Source organism: Equus przewalskii, chromosome 3 (genome assembly GCF_037783145.1).
Source record: "Equus przewalskii isolate Varuska chromosome 3, EquPr2, whole genome shotgun sequence".
In the NCBI taxonomy this organism is placed as follows: domain Eukaryota; kingdom Metazoa; phylum Chordata; class Mammalia; order Perissodactyla; family Equidae; genus Equus; species Equus przewalskii.
This window is the reverse complement of record NC_091833.1, coordinates 63,504,878-63,523,090: the sequence shown is the minus strand read 5'-3', so window position 1 is coordinate 63,523,090 and position 18,213 is coordinate 63,504,878. Positions and strand designations below refer to the sequence as shown.

General features: G+C 35.9%; 1 protein-coding gene across 15 annotated transcripts in view; it reads left to right on the top strand.

Moving 5' to 3' along the window:
* SLC4A4 (solute carrier family 4 member 4) overlaps positions 1-15,742 on the top strand; it is a 396,172-nt gene extending 380,430 nt beyond the window's left edge. For 8 of the 15 annotated variants that reach the window (XM_070614693.1, XM_070614694.1, XM_070614687.1 and 5 more), the window contains 5 exons: positions 1,678-1,851; positions 4,231-4,392; positions 7,743-7,839; positions 10,214-10,293; positions 11,197-15,742. In XM_070614693.1, coding sequence (XP_070470794.1) covers positions 1,678-1,851; positions 4,231-4,392; positions 7,743-7,839; positions 10,214-10,257 — 477 coding nt within the window. In that variant the 3' untranslated portion in view covers positions 10,258-10,293; positions 11,197-15,742. The remainder of the gene's footprint in view (positions 1-1,677; positions 1,852-4,230; positions 4,393-7,742; positions 7,840-10,213; positions 10,294-11,196) is intronic. The other 7 variants (XM_070614690.1, XM_070614692.1, XM_070614691.1 and 4 more) reach the window with 1 other exon arrangement.
* The last annotated feature ends 2,471 nt before the right edge of the window (positions 15,743-18,213 follow it).

Genomic DNA, 18,213 nt, shown 5'->3' with positions numbered 1-18,213 from the left:
ATAAGAATTTATTTAAACCCCTTCATAATAGTCCTTGCTTTCATTTATTGAATTTAGATTAATTTGGTTTTAGAGTCAGATAGAGCTGGGCAAGTGGCCAGAGCCCCAGAAAGAGAAAAGCCTGTTTTATTTTTCTTGTTTAGGCCCATTGAATAGAGTTCTTCACCATTTTGATATTTGTTCCAAAATAAAAGGTGGTTCTTCACAGATTGGACTAGATGAATGTGAATGTGGGTTTATTTGTGCCCATGAAACTTTTGGGAAGTATAAATGTGTAAGAAGTATTTTATTTTTTACCTGACATTGTAAATATTCTTTATTCCCCTAAATGTGAAAATATGAAACTAATGTGACCCCCAAACTAACAGTTCTTATTTTTGTTTGGCCTTAATAAGTCAGTCTAGATCAGAAGGTTGATTTTATGTGTTCTAGGTGTGTAACCGATGGTTGAAACTCAGTACATGTTTATTAAATTAAGTAGAAGGAACAAATCAGTGATTTCATAATGATGGGGAGAATGTCCCTTGCTGAAGGGACAGCTAGTGGGTTCCTTAACTTCTGCAATGCTGCTGCCCCATTGCCTTCTCTCTTTTCCTTACTTTTCCCTTAACTCTTCCTCTTTTAGACCTTTTTGGCAAGATTTGATTTAGCAAAAAATTTTGTACCCCAATCTTCCTAAATGGGAAGGCCCTCACCAGTCAAAAATAGCTCCAGGGGGAGAAGTAAAACCCTTTAGATCACTTCAGAGAAGATTGTCTGTGATCGTCTCGTGTACTTTTATTCTTCTCCCTTCCTTGCAGAAAGAAAGTAGAGATGTTATTTCAGAGGTCTCATTACATAACATTCAATTTAGCAGCTCTTTACTGAGCATCTTCCATCTGAAAAATCCTATAATAGGTACTTAAATATCCTCCTTATCATCATCATCAATGTGAACTCAGCAGTTAGTCTTCGAAGCCCAGCACCTTGCACGTAGATGCTCAACTGTCATTTTGATACCTGTTTGTACATGACAGTGGCGTAGCCTCTCATAGATTCAGATATCTAGTTGTTGACACTCTGAAACTCACTGTAATATTCATGTGGCTTTTCTCTGAAAAGAAATGGTAATTCATTGCTGAATGTATTAGTTAAGTTATGCCATAGATAGTGTGGAATTTATGAATATACCAATGCATTCCCATTTTCAAGTCAAATACTTCCTTCACATCCTTGAAACGTCCCTGAAATGTATATGAAGCATAGTACATCTCCTCTTCTTTCAGATAAGACAACTGAGACAGAGTAAGATACATGAGTTAGATGTCTTCCTTCAGCATATCATTACTAAAGTAGGCAAATGATTCTCTCTCCTGAGACTCTCACTGTAAAAATAGAAAGTAGGAGAGGAGCATCTAGAATTTATGTTTTGCTTTGTGACTTTATTCTTTGGTGGCCGCTCTATCTCACATATCTGCCTAACATTCCTGCAAAGTAATAGCAAAAGTTGGAAGACTCGTTCTGTGTCTTGTGCTAGACTAAATTTCGCCACTGTCCGACCAGTGTCCTCTGAAAAGGACACTGCTTGCCTAAATTATGAAATATAAGTCACTAGTGGTCAGTTGGCATAATGGAAATGACTTTGTGTATCAGCTCTTGAAGTAACGTGGTTGTGCTCCCTTCCCCTTTCCTCTGCAGTTCATGGATCGCCTGAAGCTGCTTCTGATGCCCCTCAAGCATCAGCCCGACTTTATCTACCTGCGCCATGTCCCCCTGCGCAGAGTCCACCTGTTCACTTTCCTGCAGGTCTTGTGTCTGGCCCTGCTCTGGATCCTCAAGTCAACTGTGGCTGCTATCATTTTTCCAGTCATGGTAGGGATTCCTTTAATTGAACCTACCCATGAAGTCACACCATTATCATGTGGTTATTACAGTATGGAAGACACATCTGTCTTTTATGTGTGGTTCCAGTTTTTTCCAGCTTTGACCAAATCACTTTGATTTGATCAGTTGTGATTTAAGGTTCTTATGTCTTTGGTTGTCTACACTGGGCCTTACAGTCAGACTCAGCTGAGTTCAAATACCAGCTCTGGTTCGTGCTGGTCATTGAACCTCCCTGAGGTGCCATCAACTTATCAGTAAAATGGGAATGGCATTGTGATTGTTATTCTGAGCATCAATAATGAATATCTAGTGTACAGCACAATGCCCAACACAGTAAACACCAGTGCATGTTAGTTATTTTAAAAATACTGTTGAATGATAGAATCAGTCTAAATAACAAAGTACAGCACAATTCAGTCAAAATAACAGAGAACTAGTTTGGCACCTTGTGAGAGGTCATCCAGTGAATTAGAAGAAAGGGGGTGAGAAGTTCAGTTTTTGAAGTACTTGCTAGTTTCTATCACACTAAGTTTAAGAATACTTCTGGTTGGGGCAGGCCTGGTGGCATAGTGGTTAAGTTTGCGCACTCTGCTTCAGCGGACATGGATTTGCAGGTTCAGATCCTGGGTGTGGACCTCCACACTGCTCATCAAGCCATGCTGTGGCGGCGTCCTACATACAAATTAGGGGAAGATTGTCACAGATGTTAACTCAGGGACACTCTTCCTCAACCAAAAAAAAAAAAAGTCTGGGCTCTCTATCCTTGCCTTGCTATGATGAGAAGCAAGGTAAATAACTAACATTCCACTCTGAATCACAAGCAAAAGAAGGAAAAAAAGAAATCCTAGCTCTGTGTTCAGCTTCATCATTGAATTTTATACTTTATCATAGCTCCTCATTTCTTGGAAGAAAATGCACTTACATGCACTTGAGAGAAGTCACCAAGCCAGCCTCAGCTCTCCTCTGTCTGCCCCACAGCTTTGGAAACAGAATTTTCTTATACAAATCATATTTTATTTCTTATAAAAATTCTCTTGGTCTTAGTCAGGATTATTATTTTATTTTGTGTATATTTGTTGTTTGTAATTATTTTTCTCCAGAGAAGCAGGAAAAACTTATATGAACTACTAGAGATATTTGTAGAGTGAGATTTTTTTCTTGACAATCCCTTATATCTCTTTTTTTTCTTAAACTCCATTAACTTACTGGAAAACACACTGAGTGTGAGAAATGACTCCCATTTGCCTATTAGTATAATCTACCTGTCTATTAGTTTTGCTGAAACCGGGAAACATGAAGTTAGACTTCGATAAATTTGAAATATATCCAGTAATCACTTATTGCTTGTGCTAAATAATAACAAAAATTTTGTACCTTTATAAAATACTTTTATCTTTTCAGAGCTTTTATTTGGTCACAGAATAATCATTTAATATCAGTAGGGCAGATGTGATTAATTTCTCTAGGAGATGAAGAAACTGACATATAGCGAGCATGATGTGGATAAAGACAACTGTTTAATTTGAGGCACAGTCATGACTCCTGTATCCTAGTGCATACTAGTTTTACTACTGAGCAAAGCCATTTGAATGTACCTTCAGAAGTTACTCTTCAAGAGAAATTCGTAGAATCAAAGATACAGAGTTTAAGAATACTGATTTTCTTAATACTGGCAGACAGCTGGGACCCTTTTTATTCTTCCTTTATCTGGCTTCATGATCTTGGATAGCATACTTATGTCTCCCAGCTTCAGTTTCTTCAGCATTAAGATGGAGATAATAATATCTACTTTTTGAGTTTGTTGTGGGAATAAATGAGAAAATATTGCCTAAGAGTTTAGCACAGCATCTGACACATGGTAAGCATTCAGCTAAATGGTAGTGATTTAAGTCACCCAGTAGATTCTATGGTCTATGCTTACTCAACTCTTACCTCATTATTAATACTTTGAAGATGTCTGAGTGTACTATATGTTGTACAGATTTTCTTCATTTTCAAAAACCTGTATAATGTTTTAATTTTGAATAATTATAAATCATATGTAGGGTAATTTTTCCCTTTAAACTTTTACTTATTTTTTAAAAGAATCTGACATGGAAGAAAATGGTTTAAAAAGTAATCCTTTTACATTGAAATTCCAATTGAATGTGATCATACATTTCAGTTAACAAAACAAAGCGAATTTCAACTAAGACTTTTATGAGCCAACTTTCTCCACTTAATGTAAGTCCATATGAGCAAGATGAGTTCTGTCTTACTCTGGCCTTATACAAACTAAGTTTCTACTGACTTTGATGGGACAGTATTAATACTAACTGTGGCTTCATCTGACATGATTTTTCATACTTTTTATATTTCTCTTGCCAGATCTTGGCTCTTGTAGCTGTCAGAAAAGGCATGGACTACCTCTTCTCCCAGCATGACCTCAGCTTCCTCGATGATGTCATTCCAGAAAAGGACAAGAAAAAGAAGGAGGATGAGAAGAAAAAGAAGAAGAAGAAAGGAAGTCTGGACAGTGACAATGATGATGTAAGGAGCTTTCTAAAATTCCGAAGTAAAGCTAGCTAAACAAATGTAAAAAATGTAATTTTTTTATTCCTTATGTGAGATGTATGGCTGAGTTCCAAGAATGTTACCTGGCTGTGTTACATGTCGCTCTTTACCTTCCTTTGACCTTTATTTTCTCTCTTTGGTTTTTTACATTTTCTGAAGTCTTTCTGTAACCATTAGTACACTAATAGTGGTAAATGACTTCTCAAAAAAAAAAAAAGAAAGCCCGCCTCATTTAAAGAATCCTCATCGATAAAAAGGAAGTTTGCTTAGTAATGCTCTAAAATGTATTTGGTTTGCTACTGATAATCCAAGATTTAAATTTGAGATAACTCAGTTTTGTATAATTTTAAACTTAAAGGAACAGATGCCAGTGACCTCACCTCCTGTGATCTATGTATCTATTTGAGTAGGCTCTCAACGGAAGTTCTCTGCTGTTGGATTTATCCTCGCATTGGACTTTGACATGGTTTGGGATTATGTCTCCGTAACCCTTCAATAAAAAGGAAAGGAAATTGGAATTTGGGATCTTTTTACAAAACTGTAGTAGTCAGGGTCATAGTCTAGATGATCCTTCTATAATTGAGTAAGTTGAGAAATAAATTTATTCCCTATTTTTTCCTTTAGGAAACCGTTTCACAGAAATAGAGGTACTCCTATCGGAGTCTGTAGTCAGTGCTAGGAGAAAAGCTGGGATTTGTTTTTCATTAACACACATACATACATACACCCAAGCAGCTTATCCCAGTAGCCTTGTGAAGGGACTGCCAAAATGACATTTTCTATGTGAAGATTTGTTCTGGATTTTACACAGTACAGTATCCCCATTCTAACAGAATCCCCAACATCCCATTCTAAAGTAGGAGTATAGTTAACTTTTCGTGTCTGCTCTGTACTTGATCATTTTCATTGATCGTACGTACTTGTCCTTAATTGCCATAACAGCTTTTAAAGTATATATTTTTGTTCCTATTTTACAGATGAAGAAATTTAGACTGAGGAATTGTTGTCATTTTTCTAAATGTACACAGCCATAGGTGGCAAAGGCAAAACTCTAATTCAGGCCTGTCTGAGTATTTCCAATTGGTCAGCCTGTCTGATTGTATTCTTTTTGGAGAACCTGGAAATTGTACAGTGAAGGAAGGCAACAGACAAAATTGGATTTCAGATAAATTGATCCAATAAGAAAAGGCTAAATATACGAGGCACATTTAGCTAAAGAGAAAATAGTCTGAGGGAGCTTTTGTGACTGTCCTCATCCATCTTCAGTGAGAACAGGTGTATAGATTTTTCTCTTTCCAACGATGAAAGAAAAAGAGAGAATGTGTTTAAAGTGCAGCACAGATTAAGATGCAGTATTAAAAAAGAATGATGTATTTACACATTGAATAGAAATCAAAATTTGAAATAAATTTCTAGAGCACTCAAGATAAAAAATAAAAAAAGGACTGCCTGAAATATTGAGATAACTAAAGCAGTACTTCACCTTGAATTTTCAAAACAAATACCTCAATTTATGTACACCAAACTTAAAATTCATTACACATTACAAATGTATGCAGTCATATTATGGAATCCTCTTCTCTAATGGTTTTAAGAAAAAAATAATAAAATATCAACTTTTGGGGATGTTTTAAATTTTGTGCTCTCTAGCATCAAAAGTTGAATCCAATGAGTTCTGAGAAGTTTTCTAATTCTTAAATTCTATTTTCAACAAATCACATTTTATTTAAACAATGCTATTCTTTTATTAACGACATTTACCATTATCATCTCCACATTTCCAACAGATTTCTTGGAGATAAATGTGATACTTCTTTCTTTTCTTTTCCTCTTTCTCTTCTCCCCCCCCACACCCCCCAAACAAACAAAAAACCCAGCTATATATGTGTCCTAGACAGTGAATCCAACCAGCCAATTTAGAGTATATCTATGTAATAAGTTTTGTGAGTTGAACTCATTATTTGGAAGCTCTATATTTAAAGAGACTCTCCTAATGTTCACGTGATAATCCTGGGGTATGGGGTCCATGGATATAGGGAGACATGTGGGGGTATTTGTGAGCAGAAGTAGTGAAAATTACGTCTTGCCAACATTGAGTCACTCGATCATTTTTGAACCTGCCTGGCAGGCTATGATGAAGGGTTGACCGCCAACCTGTTCATCTTTGGATGCTATTATTTGGGGAAGTGTTTGAGATACTGTAATAAGACCTGTCCTTGGCATTCTCATAAAGGTAGGTGCATATGGCATCTTCATTTTTCTTTTTTGGTCAATTTAAGTACAATATCTTAATCCTTTAAAGGACTATTGTGTCTCCTTACCCTCTTTAGATTCATCATAAAGCAATTTTCAATGTGTGTAGTAGGCTTTATGTTAAGATTTATTTTTTCTTTATTTTCTTTGCGCCCTAGTTCCCATTTTTTTCTTTCAACTAAAGGTTATCCCCTTGGTACTTTCAGTTAAGAGATGAATTTGATCTTTTCAGTCCAAACATAGACTTGGATACAATATAATGAATGCTAACAACAACAACAACAAAAAGTAAAGGCATAATTCTGTGGAAATCTGTCACAGCTTTGGTTTAGGTGGCCTATTTTTTAAACAGCCCCATGATTAGCGGCTTGGTTTTATCATTTTATTCTGGTTATAATTCATCTCTGCTTATCTGACCATCATAGGCACTTTCCTTCAGACCTTTTCTCGTTTTGCTAAATTTTCAAGTATCTTTAGTACAAGCAAATTGAAATGAACTTTTAAGTATAAAATAGTTATAATAGCTTATTAGAGTAAAGAAAGGACTTTATTTTCAAGTATGTATAGAAGGCTCTTTGATAGCTGATATTAGAAAGTCTTCTGCCTGTCTTGGAATGAAAGATAAGTCATCATTTTCCTGGAGATAGAATCAGAAACAAGAATCATAAAGGAAACAAGAATTTCAAGTCCGTATTACAGTTTTGGAAGTTTCCTAGATTTAATCTTTCACCCTGAGATTGTTTGCTTTACACGTACAACAAACCTATAAATGTTTGCCAGTTGGGAATCCGGCTTATGGAAAGCTTTACAATTGTTTTAATTTGTAGTGATCTCCATTTGGTATGGGTCTCATTTCAATTGACTCAGTCTCATTAACTCAGAAGAGAGGAAAACAAATGTGAGAGAGAAAGATAGTATAGAATTTGAAAAGTTAGCTAAGTGGAAATGATTGTATCTGTGCGTTTTCTCCCTAGTACAATGGAAATGATAATATGATAGGTTTGCTCAATACTGGGAGGTAGGAAGGGCTGTATAGTAAAAACTTTCTAAAAACTTGTAAATTTCTTTCACAGTCTGACTGCCCATACTCAGAAAAAGTTCCAAGTATTAAAATTCCAATGGACATCATGGAACAGCAACCTTTCCTAAGTGATAGCAAACCTTCCGACAGTGAGTAGAACTAGCCTCTTGCATGCCTGCTTCAATATGATTTGCACTTGCAGGGAAAAACTTTACAACTACCATCTACATTAACTTTCCTTCTATTTTCTTTCTTTTTTTCTATGTGAAGATTTACACTCAATTATTATAAAACTTCGTTTTTACATTTCCTGAGCTTCACTCTTCTTCCTTTTATTCATAACCTTTTATGTTTTTGTTTGGTAGTCTTTTCTCTGATCCAAGTTATCACCAGTTTCTTTCAACCGCTAAACTCATAACCATGTTTTTAATTGATTTTTCTTTTTTCCACTGGTATTTAGAATTGCAGCTTATAGTACTACATCACTGTCTGTTACTGTTTGTCTTCCTTAGGCTTCAGCCAATGACCAAATCAGCTCAAAAGAGAAATTGCATCATGAGTCTCTCAATGATCGATGAATCAATTGTTAATCTTGAAAATTTGGAATAATTGTTATTTTCGATTAAATTGGCAATCCAAAACTATTAACACAACTTTTTAGGTATAACTTATAAGTTATGTGCATTGTCTTCCTAATTTCTTCATTGCCTTTCTGCTATTTCCGAATCACCTGTGTAACTGCACTGGTCTTTCTGGCATAATAGCCTGATGGCTAAGGGGCAATGGTTTCTGACAAGTCATCTTTTCTTTTGTAATTGAGTTAAGAGCCCACTTGAAAAGGGGGAAAACCTCTGTAGTAACATCAGTGAATATCTCAAGCTTTTCCACTAGCAAGTAGCAACTGCCTCCAAACTGCTTTCACTTTGAGTTTTCATTTGAAGAAAATGTATTCTTTTAGATCCAGATGCACTTCAAGGTATATTGGTCTGTTATTGAAAAAAGACAGTTGAGACACTTAATTTCCATTTGACAATGCCATTTCAGCTTCCATAAGAGGTTACCAAGAAGGGTTTGAAATGAATGACTATTTACGAAAAATGAGTATGTTAGTTATCTATTGTTATATAACAAATCACCACGAAACTTACCAGCTTAAAACAACAAACATGTGTTTCCTCCCACAGTTCCTGACATTCAGGAATTTAGGAGGAGCTGATTTGGGGTCAGAGTCTAGCTAGCTCTGGGTCTCTCCTGAGACTGCAGTCAAGCTCTCGACTCAGATCAAGTCTGAAGACTTGACTGGAACAGGAGAACTGCTTCCAAGCTCATGCACAAGGCAGTCGGCAGGAGGTTTCAGTTCCTTGGCCCATGGGCATCTCCACAGGGCTGCCCATAATACAGTTTCCTCCAGAGCCAGTGATAACAGAGGGAAAAACCAAGACAGAAACTTCAGTCTTTTATAGCTGAATCTCAGAAGTGACATACCATCACTTCTGCCATATTTTATAGGTCATGCAAACCAACCCTGGTATAATGTGGGAAGGATATGAATACTAGAAGGCAGGGCACGTTGATGGCCATCTTGGAGGCTGGCTACCACACTGGGTTTAAAGAATAAAGAACTAAAGCAGTCTTGCCTTTAGTGTCCAATCTGTAACCAACAGCTTATAACTGAGGCTCGTTTCTTCTCAGTCTTATCCATGGGATTTACTTAATACTTCCGTTTTGAATTCGAACTTCCTAGACTATGTTCTGGCTTCATTTTTCATCTTGAGAACATTCATAGCAAGAGGAGACTGTGAAAGGAACACAGCACATATGTCATCCCTTGGCATCATAACGTGCTACAGCCCTTCTAAGTATGGTTTATAGGCTGCTTAAGAAAAAAAAGAAAAGCAAAAATCACAGCTAGAATTTGAGGCTCCTGGAGAAAGTTTATGACAAATTGATTTTTTAGTACTAGTTCTTCATTCTCTCAAAAACCCTTTAAAAGGATACATTAAAAGTTGATATAATATTAGAAATTTACTTAAGCAAAATACCCATGATCATTCTGAGATCTTTTATAATGTCATATTAATTCTTTATAATCCGTGAAAGAACAAAATTGATAGTAGAGTTGCAGTGTAAGTAAGTTCCTCAAAAATCTTTTTTTTCTCCCTTGAATAACAGAGGACAAAATTGTGAGTGCTGAAGATGGAAGGAAATCCAAGGGCAAGCTTTAGACATTAAGTCAATGCTATCACCTTATACAAATGATTCACCTCTTCCCCTCTCACTGAGAAAAACAGCGATCATCCATCCCAGAAACCTAGAGTGAAAAGAACTAAGTGATTTTGGCATCATCCCACTACTTAGATCCTTCACTTCATACAATGTTTATTTAAATTGTCTAAATTTGTCTTTCTTATTCCTTACACTTGTGAAAGATGCATCCATTTTTGTGAAGATTTTAAGTTTTACTCTAATTTTATACTTTACCAGAGACTACTATTTATGCTTTTAAAACATTTTTCCCCCCAGGAGAAAGATCACCAACATTCCTTGAACGCCACACATCGTGCTGATAAAATTCCTTTCCTTCAGTCACTCGGTATGCCAAGGTAAAGCACAGCCCAGCATTTTACGTTGTTCTTTGGGATGCTTGCCCTACAGAAATGTAGTCAGTGGTGGGTTATTGGCAAAACACCTTGTTCTTCTTCCTCTCTGCAATTTATCTTAAATAAATTGCCCAATCACCAAACCTTGCCCTGGTTTTACTGGTAGAAAGCATTCTAAGAGCTACTCTACTTACTCTTAGAAATACAGTCATACGTTGCTTAACAACGGGGATATGTTCTGAGAAATGTGTTGTTAGACAATTTCATCATTGTCCCAACATCATAGAGGGTACCTACGCAAACCTACATGGTACAGCCTACTACACATGTAGGCTATCTGGTACTAATCTTATGGGACCACTGTCATTTATGTGGTCCGTTGTTGACCAAAACATCATTACGTGGCGCTTGACTGTACTGGAATCTTTCAGTATCGTTAAGGTAAAGCCCAGGATCAATGCTAGCTCTTATCATTTCACTATCATCTCTGATTTAAGGGGTAACCCATTTCCTGACAACTTTCCTCCAGTAGTTTCCTTGCCTCTTAACACAAGTCTAGAGATTTTGGATCCTTCTTCATTTTCAAAAAAGTGAAATCTCTGAATATTTTCGTGTAAGTCTTCTTGTCCTTTAATTTCTGACAGTACCCCTCACCTGGCAGTCCTTGATTTTGGGTTTTTTTTTTTTAATCTAGGTATGAGAGCTTATGAAATTTGTGCTTGAATTTCTTGACTTTATTGGTAGCTTCATCCCATTAAAAACGTTTGTTTTTAATACAGAAGGAGGAGATGAGTATTTAAAGAAAACAGAAGGACACATTTGGCCTCTGTTCAGTGCATAAACATTTGACAGATGATAAAGGAAGTCTCATGTACTTACTATTTTCTTTCTTTTCTTTTTCTCTAGTCCTCCTAGAACTCCAGTAAAAGTTGTGCCTCAAATTAGAATAGAACTTGAGCCTGAAGACAATGATTATTTCTGGAGGAGCAAGGGAACAGAAACTACATTGTAACCTGTTTGTCTCTCTTCAAACTGACAGTTTTTGTTGTTAATGTTCTTGTTTTTTGTCTGGTTGTGTATTTTTTAATTTTTGTTTTGTTTTAGTTTTTGGTCACTGGCCAAATAATACAGCGCTCTCTCTGCTTCTTCTCTCTTGCATAGGTAAAATCAAGACAATAGTGCACCGTTCCTTAAAAAGAACGTCTGAAGAATCCCCTTTGTGTTCTTATACTTTCAGATGTGTCCTCTGACAACCAAATTCCTCTGTCACTCAAGACATGCACAGACTCTGTCCTTTTCCTTTATTAAGCAGAGGGCAAAAGTATTCAGGATTTTATAACACCTTTTATTAAAATATTGAAGGAACTTACAACTTTAGCTTTGGAGCTGTGCTTACTGGCTTGTCCTTCTGTCTGGTAGAACAAACCTTGACTCCAGACAGAGTCCCTTCTTGCTTCTAGAGCTCTCCAGGACTGGAAAAAGTGCTGCTATTCTAATTTGCTCTTGCTTGTAAACCCTAATCTTAGAGTTATCAAAAGAAGAAAAACTAAAGGTACTTTACTCCCTGTAGTAAACTATCGCCATCATTGTAGCAAGTGCTGGAATGTCCCTTTTTCCTATGCAACTTTTTTTAACCCTTTAATGAATTTATCTGTTGAGTACATTGAAGAATATTTTTCTTCCTAGATTTTGTTGTTTAAATTATGGGGCCTAACCTGCAACTTATTTTTTGTCAATTTTTTAAACTTTTTTTTAATTACTGTAAAGAAAATGAATTTTTTCCTGCAGCAGGAAACATAGTTTTGAGTAGTTCTACCTCTTATTTGTAGCTGCCAGGCTTTCTGTAAAAATTGTATTGTATATAATGTGATTTTTACACACACATATACACACACACACATACACACACACAAATTCACAATCTCTAGGGTAAGCCAGAGGGCTAGATCAGATTAAAAACACCATGTTTCTAAGCATCCATTTTTCCCTTTCTTTAAAAGAAATTTAACTGTTCTATGAAGGAGACTGGGGGAGAAGGAAGAAGCTCCTATATAATGGGATTAACTGACATTTTGATAATAGTGATATCCGGGCACAGATGCTGATTGTATTACCATGTCAATGTCCTATGCAGTATTGTTAGGCATTTTTTTCATTTTGAAATATTTGTGTGTTTGTGTATGTACTCTGTGTGTGGCTGGTGCACATGTGTGCAAAGTTAGAAAGAGACGGAGTGACAGCAGGCAAAGGACAAAGTTATCCAGCCTCTTGTGTCAGTTTTCATAAAATCCAAACCACATATGAAAAATCCAACAGAGGTCCAAGAGACTTACCATTTTACAAATGAGGGTAAATATATTTTATTACCCAGATATCCGTCACCATCATTGATACAATAGCCTATATTTACAATACAAAATCCATAGGAATATTAATAGATCACTTGCACATCTATAAAGTGTTTATGGAAATGCAGATAAATCTGCAGAGCTATATATGTATACATCTTAGCAATACTCACACATTTTTCTTAGGGATGGAAAGACAATTATTCCTTGTGATTGGAACATTTAGAATATATATGTGTATATATATATGTGTATGTGTATTTCAAAGTACCATATTGAAAATTAGAAAAAAGAAAGTTAGATCTTTGTTTACCAAATTTAGCATGTTATTTAAGTGTAATGTTTTAATAGGTTGCATTATGTATTGTGAATCTGCCTTAAAATGACATTTTAACATGTTGAATCCGTAATTTTGGATTCGTATAACCATATTTGCAATATATCCTAGCTAAAACAGGTTGTTGGAAGAGTACTAGAAGCAGAATGAAACCACTTATTTTGGTTTCATAACATGCACATATTCACTCTCACTCATTCTTATATTAATTAAATTATAATTCTGTTCTCTTGGAATTTTGATTATAAAAAGTTTATCTTGAATTAGCTGTTACTTTTATAGTATCTGATAATCTTAAAACTTTTGATTTTATACAAATTAGACGTAAATGATCTGCAATTTTTTCATTAAAATGCAAGTGGCAAATTACATGTTATTTGTTAAAACCTCACGTGCCAAATTTTAGCATCATGTTTGTATTTAGAGCTTTCCTTAAAATGATTACTCTATGTTATCCAGCTTTTCATTACCCTAATATAGAAATATATAAGAAGCATTTCCTTTTTCTTAACTGATGGAAGCATCGATAAAATGTTTAAAAGTCATGCATAGTAAGTTCAACCGAACTTATGATCTTGTTAAATTAAAGACACTTTTGTTCACTTTTATGAAAGCTCTAGATATAATAATTTATTTTTCTGATCATGAATCAAGTATTTGAGGATTCATGCCCCTCTCCGTCCCTTTCAAAGAACTCTTGAAGCAACTTAACCCAGTATTTCAGCCTTTGAGCAGATCTAAAAGCTATCTACACCTGCATTTATGAAACCTGTTCTGTGACAGAGGTTGAAATTCATGATGTGAATGAAGATATTACCTTACTAAAAGGAACAGTTAATATCAAACACTTTCAATATTTTGGAACCCAGGGAAGTTTAAAAAAAATCATTACTTTCAAAGGCACAGAAGTAGCTACCAAACAAACAGAACCTGAGGTCCATACGGAGACACCAAATTATCTTTCTTTTTTCTTTTTTTTGGTGAGGAAGATTGGCCCTGAGCTAATGCCTGTGCCAATCTTCCTCTATTTTTTGTATGGGGGATGCCACCACAGCATGGCTTGGTGAGTGGTGTGTAGGTCCGTGCCCAGGACCCAAACCCATGAACCCTGGGCTGCTGAAGTGGAGTGAACGAACTTAACCACTACACCACTGGCCCAGCCCCCAAATTATCTGTATTTTAATTGAATTTACTCATTGTCTAAGAACTAATTTGATTTTTACGTGGTTTTGTTTCTATGTAAACTGGACACATAGAATACAATGGTACATTTTTTTACAGAGTGTTTCTCCCTGATGTGAATATGGAGTTAAGATTCAAGTTGTTGGAAGTACAGGACTAAGTGTCCACTCAGAGATGTTACCTAGACGTCCTGTTGTTGTACAAAATTACTATTGGAAGAGATCACTAGCCAAGAGTCTGCTTCGTCAAAGGGGCATAAAGGCCTTTGGTTTTGCCTTTGAGAGAAAATCTCTTGGAGACGCTATTTTCCTTGATAAAAGTCACTCTTCTCTATTATGTGAAACAATGACTTGGACTCCTATGTATTTTTTCTGCTGTCGGCAGCAGCGTTCCTGCTTCTTCTTCCAGTCAAGCAGTGGAATGAGGGTAGGGGGATGGAGGCTCAAAGAAGAAAACAAAACCCTCTCTAATCAGCTCTCCACCTCAAAGGATGGAGGGGAGGAGTAATTGCCAGCAACATTCAGTTTGTGTATACTTTATGCACATGCACCAACACACACAGAGTAAATCTTTTATCAGCTATGTATTGGTGTTTAATACAGAGAATGATTGTCTTCCAAGTTTTTGGTTCTTTTTTTTTTTTTAACTGTGTTAAAGTACTTGAAATGTATTGACTGCTGACTATCTTTAAAAAGCAAAACAAAACCATTTGAGTTGTATTACTGAGGTTGACATTGTTCAGGGATGGGACAAAGCTTTCTTCAATCCTTTTCATACCACTTAATGATTTTGGTGCAGGAACTTGAGATTTTCTTATTTATTCCATGATATTTCACATTTGCTCTTCACAGCGTGAGCATGAAGCCCAGTAGCACCAAGTGGCTGAGTATAATCAAATGATATTTTATAGCACTTGACTATCTGAAGGGCCTTGGGAGTTTTCAGATGATGATTTCATTGAGCTTCATTGCAGCCTGAAATAAAAATGTTTTGTGGTATATGCTAACCAGTCAAGTTGTGTTTTGACCAGAAATTTGGATATGTCCTAGTTCTTGGCTGATTTCTTTGTGCTCTATGGGTACATAAAAAAATGCTGAATTTTTGTTTTCTAGGCAAATATTGCAACTCAGGGCTAAAGTCATCCAGTGAGACTTTTAGAGCCAGAAGTAACTTTGTCCCAGTCCTACAATGTGAAAAGAGTGAATAGTTGCCTCTTTTTAGCCATTTTCATGGCTGGTACATATCCGTACACATTACTTTTCAGAATCAATACGCACTTTCAGATAATCTTATTTTTATTCTCTTAAGTCTTTATTAACTTTGGAGAAATGATGCATCTTTTTATTTTAAATGAAGTAGATCAACATGGTGGAACAAAATGATAAAGAACAGAAAACATTTCAATATATTACTAATAATTTTTTTCCAATATAAAACCTAAAATTCCTATAACATTATAGTATTTTACAGTTTTATGAAGCTTTCTATTGTGACTTTTATGGAATTAAGAGATGAAGAAGATGAGATATTTTAGCATTTATATTTTTCAAAATTAAATGTATACTTAAAATAAAGTAACTTTATGCATTTATGAGTGTCAAGTGCTTCTCTTCAACTCTTCAAATAGTTATTAAGTGCCTCTTATTTCACTTCTTTGGGTGCTGCAGGGACTACAAAGATGAATAAGTCAGAGTCCCTGGCCTAAATTACTTGGAATCACTTCAGGGAGGAGGATAAAATAAATGTCCAAATTATATAAAATAAGAGATTGTAAGAATTATCTATTCAAGTATTAGTGAAGTGCTATCATGTAAGGATTCAAAGCAAGAAAAAATATGTCCAACTGAGAGCAGCGGAATGGTTTTATTGAGAAGGTAGTATTGTTATTCTTTTATAAAGTTAGTGAAATATAAAATGCCATTCTCTTGAATCCATAAATGATGTATATTGACGTCTATAGTCAATATGATATACATTGATGTATATACTCAATTCTCAAAGCAAAAAAACTGCTAAGCCTAAGCACTTATTAAAAAATATTCAAATGAAAAAAATCCTGGAATGGTACTCCATGGAAGACATACGAAGCTCTCTTCCTGCTGGGCCTATCCAGGCTCCCATGTAATATTTACAGCTCTTTAGGAAACTTCAGTTCAGCCCTAAGTTATTAGAGCATGGTGGTGGTGGTGGATGGGTGGGGGAGGGGAACAAAACGAAGAGAGGAGACAGAACCATTGGTAGCAGTAAAAGTTACACTGAAAAAAAAAAGATAAGGCAAGAAAACTGGCTAAAACAATCTTTCAATCTGGAAAAGATATAGAGGCAATAACTCTAAGCATCTTGATAGTGATGGTGGTGGTGGTGGTGATAACGGAGGGTAGGGGATGGGGTTTGGACTGTGTCACTGATCTGAAAGAAGGAGCAGAAGCCATATTGACAATAGATCATAATAGGGGAAATTTAATTAATTTTTCAACGTACCCACAGAGAATTCATTAAATATTGTCATGAGTAACAATAACTGAGTCAAGAAATTAGGATCAAGTTCTATTTAGTATATTATAGAAAGGAAATGTGTACTTCAGCAACTCTGTTATGCTACCTGACGTGCCTGAGAACAAGGAAGTAAAACACAGCAGCATCTGAACTACCAAACCCTCTGTCTAGAGGTCTAGGCACCCCAGGTTGAGCATCATAGTTCTCGGAGAAGAGCTTGAATCCTCACTCAGAATCTATTTACGGTTATTTTATTGAAAATACTTGAATTTATTAAGCTTAGTCATCTGTGGATTTCTCAGAGCATAGGAGGTGAGAAATATCAATTTAAAAAGCAAATTTGCCCGTTATTTTATCTGAAAGTGAATTTATATGAGAATACCCCAAAGAATTGCAATGTGGGATGTGCATGCTATGGCAAACCATAGGCAAATCCAGAAAAGAACTAAGAGGAGCTGCTTTTATAGAGAAAATGGGGGAGTAAGGAGGGAATATACTAAATGAAAGTCCATTGGGGGCAAGTAGCAGTTAAAGGTGACAACGACTTATTGGCTGAACTTCAGCATTTCTCATTGGCTAGGCCATTGTTGGGTGGAGAGGGAAATCTTCCTTCCTTCAGTAGTAAAGTAGTTCTACTTCCTGTGGAAGATGCAAGCTTCTGTCTCTTCCTGTTTGGTGTAGTTGATGATATGTGATAGGGTGTGGGAGCTACCTGTACAGGTCTTCCTGACTCCAATTTAGTTAAGGTTTCTTTTATTAATTTCCCCAGAAACAACAGAGAAAATTACTGATAGAAAAATTGAGCTGGCAAGAATTAATAGCTTAGTCCTGGTAGGAGGAGAGAAGATATAAAGAAACTGAAGAAAACATTCTCAAGAAGTTAAGAATCAGGCTATTTAGTCCAGAGGCAAGGACACCACAACAGGTCTTAAAGGTGAAATGTATTGATGCCATAGTGACTGAAATCTAGTGATTAAATTGATTAAATGTCTTAAAGGTAAAAACGTATTGCAGTTAATGCTCAAAATGATGATATGGGGCCACCAGAAAATATTAAACTGTCTATTTTTGTTCGTTTATTAATTTGTAAGTGATGAATGAGGTAGTTGCTGGAGAACCAAAAATAAGACATGATTCCTAACTTCAAGTAACATACAATCAAGTGGGACAGACAGACATGTAGACAAAGTAGTGAGATAAACTTTTAAGTGCTGTGATAAAAGTGTGTGTCAGGGACAGTGGAGGCCCACATGAGGACGTTATCAATTCCTTTTGAGAGTAAGAGGCCAAATTGTCAAGAGTTTCTAAGACAATCTGTCAGTTTGGGTGAAAAGATATTTGCCAGACAAATGGTGTCTGAAGTGGAATTAAGAAAATGAATAAAGGACATTCCAAATCTGAAAGGTGTAAAACAGAATGGTGGAGGGCAGATAATTGCCATGCATTTGTTCAATCATTCATTCAATAATTATTGGAAACCTACTATGTGCCAGACTCTATGAAAGCAGTGGACAAAATAGACACAGTTCCTGCCCTAATGAAGTACGTGGTCTAGAAGAG